This window comes from Apis dorsata, unplaced genomic scaffold, assembly GCF_000469605.1.
Source record: "Apis dorsata unplaced genomic scaffold, Apis dorsata 1.3 scaffold_429, whole genome shotgun sequence".
In the NCBI taxonomy this organism is placed as follows: domain Eukaryota; kingdom Metazoa; phylum Arthropoda; class Insecta; order Hymenoptera; family Apidae; genus Apis; species Apis dorsata.
Window position 1 is genome coordinate 287,332 of NW_006263682.1, and position 3,202 is coordinate 290,533.

Consider the following 3,202-nt stretch of genomic DNA (forward strand, 5'->3'; position numbering starts at 1 on the left):
ATATTATAAATTCAAAAATCTTATTAAATAATTAGTTATTATATATTTTATTAAAAATTTAAATAAAAATCATAAAATATCAAGTATTCTATTTACTTACTAGATACGCGTAAGTTTGATTTATTACCTACAGAGTGCACCACATCATAGCTCAAAATAATCGTAGTTTAATTTTGCGTTTAATCAAAATTATTTTATTTTTATTTTTGTTATAATTGAAAATTTAATTATAATAATAGATATAAAATATTAATAAAAATATAAGATATTTATTATGAATTTATAATTTCTAATAATATAAAATAATATAAAATAAAAATATATTTTATTATAAGAAATTATCGTGCTTTGAAAATTATCCTTAAAATAATATCATAAAATAACGATATATATAATAAAAAGTAATTAATGAGATTGATAAAAAAAAGTTTTTCTCTAATTAAATCTATATAAAATTTTTATGCGGGAATATTTAAATTTTAGAAATATTTATATAGTTTATAGTGTTTATTTGAAATAATTATATAATAATCATATTTTTCATTTATTCATTTTTTATTCATCATAAAATTTCGTTATGATTTATATGTTTTAATTGTGATTCGCAATAAAAAATTCTTTTGTGACATATTTTATAAAATTATATCGATTCGATTAGAAAACTAATCTCATTTTACGATAGGCAAAAAAATTATGAATATTTGTTTTTAAAATTAACTGACATATTAATATTTTTGAATAATTTATACTACATAATTGAAATAAGTATGAAAAATTGAAATATATAACCAAAATAGAATAATTATATTTATGTAATAAATAGAAAAGATTGCGCAATAACATATATTCATTTAGTCAATTCCCAATAGTGTTCTAATTAAACAATTTCTTTTAAATTGTATTTTATGAAAAATAGTTAATTATTTGGTTTACGGTGTTAATTATATATGCAGATGAATTCTCTTATAAATCGTACAATTTTTTTTTGTGGACGACATTCATTTGATTATTTTATAAGACAATTTCGAATATCATCTCAAAACATGGTTATCGTAAGTTTTATGATAAATAATAATAAAATAATGATAAAATAATCATAAAATATCATTTATTCATTATTTATAAATTGATAAAAATTAAATATATATTTTTTAAATTATCTTAATTTAATTTTAATTTAAATTTAATTTTAATAAACTTAGGTAGGTGAAAAAATACCCACAATTGAACTTTTTGAAGATTCTCCAACAAATAAAGTGAATCTTGCTAAAATTTCCAATGGAAAAAAAGTCATAGTTTTTGGAGTACCAGGAGCTTTTACACCAGGATGTTCAAAGGTATGATTATTCTTAAATTATTCTTTATAGATTATAAATTTTTGAATGAATTTTTATTTTGCTTATAAATGTGATGAAAAGTGAAAGTAAAGTAGTACAGGTTTGATTTATTTCAACAAAAAAATAAAATTTATATAAAATACTGATATAAGATTTAATATTATTTTAGACACATCTTCCTGGTTATATACAAAAAGCTTCAGATTTAAAATCTAAAGGAATTTCAGAAATTTTTTGTATTTCTGTAAATGACCCATTTGTAATGGCAGCATGGGGTAAAGCACAAGGTGCAGAAGGCAAGGTAATATTAGATATATGTATATATTTACATATATATATATTTTTTATAAGCAACATATATTATAATCTAAATATTCTGTTTTTTCACATAGGTACGTATGTTAGCAGATCCTGCAGGTCAATTTACAGATGCGTTAGAATTATCTATAGATTTACCAGTTCTGGGTGGAAAAAGAAGTAAACGATACTCAATGGTTCTTGATGATGGAATAATTACAGAGTTAAATATTGAACCTGATAATACAGGTCTTTCTTGTTCTTTAGTAGAAAATATTAAATTATAAAATGCATATTAATGAATATTATGTAACAAAAAAATTGTAAATTGACTATAATCTTTAATATTTACTTTTAAAAAAAAAATTGTAGTATTATAGTTTATGCAATAAAATATTATATCTCAAAAATTTTATATAATGTATTTCATTTAATGTCTACTGTTTCTATTGTTTATAAGTTTTTAATTATATTATGTTTTTCTATAATTTATTTTATATTGAAAAATATAAAATACATTATTAAATTAATTAATATATTACACTTATATATATTATAATGTATGTATAATGTATATAATTCAACATTTGTAGTTTTTAATTATAAAAAAAAAATTATTAATTCTTTTTATTTTTTGATAAAATTCTGTAAATCATTTTTCAAATTATAAATTTAGTTTAGTATTTTTTTATTTATTTAATTTAGTATTTTGTTCTTATATGTTCTTATAATCTATTAATATTTCTGAAATATATAATAAATATTTTATATTTCATTTAGATGCTAAAAGATAAATAAAAAAAACTATTGTGCATAAAATTGTATATTTATAAATTTATAATTAAATATTTAATATAATTATTATAAATTTTTAATGAATGAAGTTAACAACATATATGTTATATATGTTACTAGCTTCATAACAGTCGAAAAACCAATTGTTGATGTATAATGCTTGTTTGTGTTGGAAACTTTATGGCGCCAATTATGCCACTTTGCTGTTATTTGTGAATTTTTTTTCATATTTTTAAAAATGCCGGCTTTTTTAAAGCATATTGAAGTGGAAAACTTCAAATCTTATAAAGGAAAGCTTATTATAGGACCTTTAAAATCATTTACCGCTGTCGTTGGTCCAAATGGTTCTGGTAGGTTATGTTACAATAGTATAAGCAATTCTAATAATTTTACATTTATTATATATTATATATATATCTTTTTAATATAGGAAAATCAAATTTTATGGACGCAATTAGTTTTGTTATGGGAGAAAAAACAAGTAGTTTACGAGTAAAACGGTTTAGTGAATTAATACATGGAGCTTCAATAGGGATGCCAGTTGCTCGAAGGTATCTGTGAATTTTTTTGTGTTATTTTAGAAATATATATTATTTTAATATAATATTTAAATTTTATTGAAAAATTAATATAATATGTGATATTTTAATATTTTATATTAATTTTTAATTAATTTATATAAATAATTTTCCATATGATTATTATTATATACTTTTATTTTAAAAATATTTTGAATTTGAAATCAATTTCTTTTAATTTTTCAATTACTTTGA

The 3,202-nt window shown here is 18.7% G+C and overlaps 2 protein-coding genes across 2 annotated transcripts in view; both read left to right on the top strand.

Moving 5' to 3' along the window:
- The first annotated feature begins 800 nt into the window (after nt 1-800).
- Nucleotides 801-2,048, top strand: LOC102672584 (peroxiredoxin-5, mitochondrial). Its single transcript, XM_006619622.2, has 4 exons — nt 801-1,052; nt 1,203-1,337; nt 1,507-1,638; nt 1,730-2,048. Exons 1-4 carry the CDS (start codon nt 948-950, stop codon nt 1,919-1,921), a joined length of 564 nt encoding a protein of 187 aa, XP_006619685.1. The 5' UTR covers nt 801-947; the 3' UTR covers nt 1,922-2,048.
- A 493-nt stretch (nt 2,049-2,541) lies between these two features.
- LOC102672720 (structural maintenance of chromosomes protein 1A) overlaps nt 2,542-3,202 on the top strand; it is a 6,987-nt gene continuing 6,326 nt past the window's right edge. Inside the window, 2 exon segments of the mRNA XM_006619623.2 lie at nt 2,542-2,779; nt 2,860-2,980. Coding sequence (XP_006619686.1) covers nt 2,668-2,779; nt 2,860-2,980 — 233 coding nt within the window. The 5' untranslated portion in view covers nt 2,542-2,667.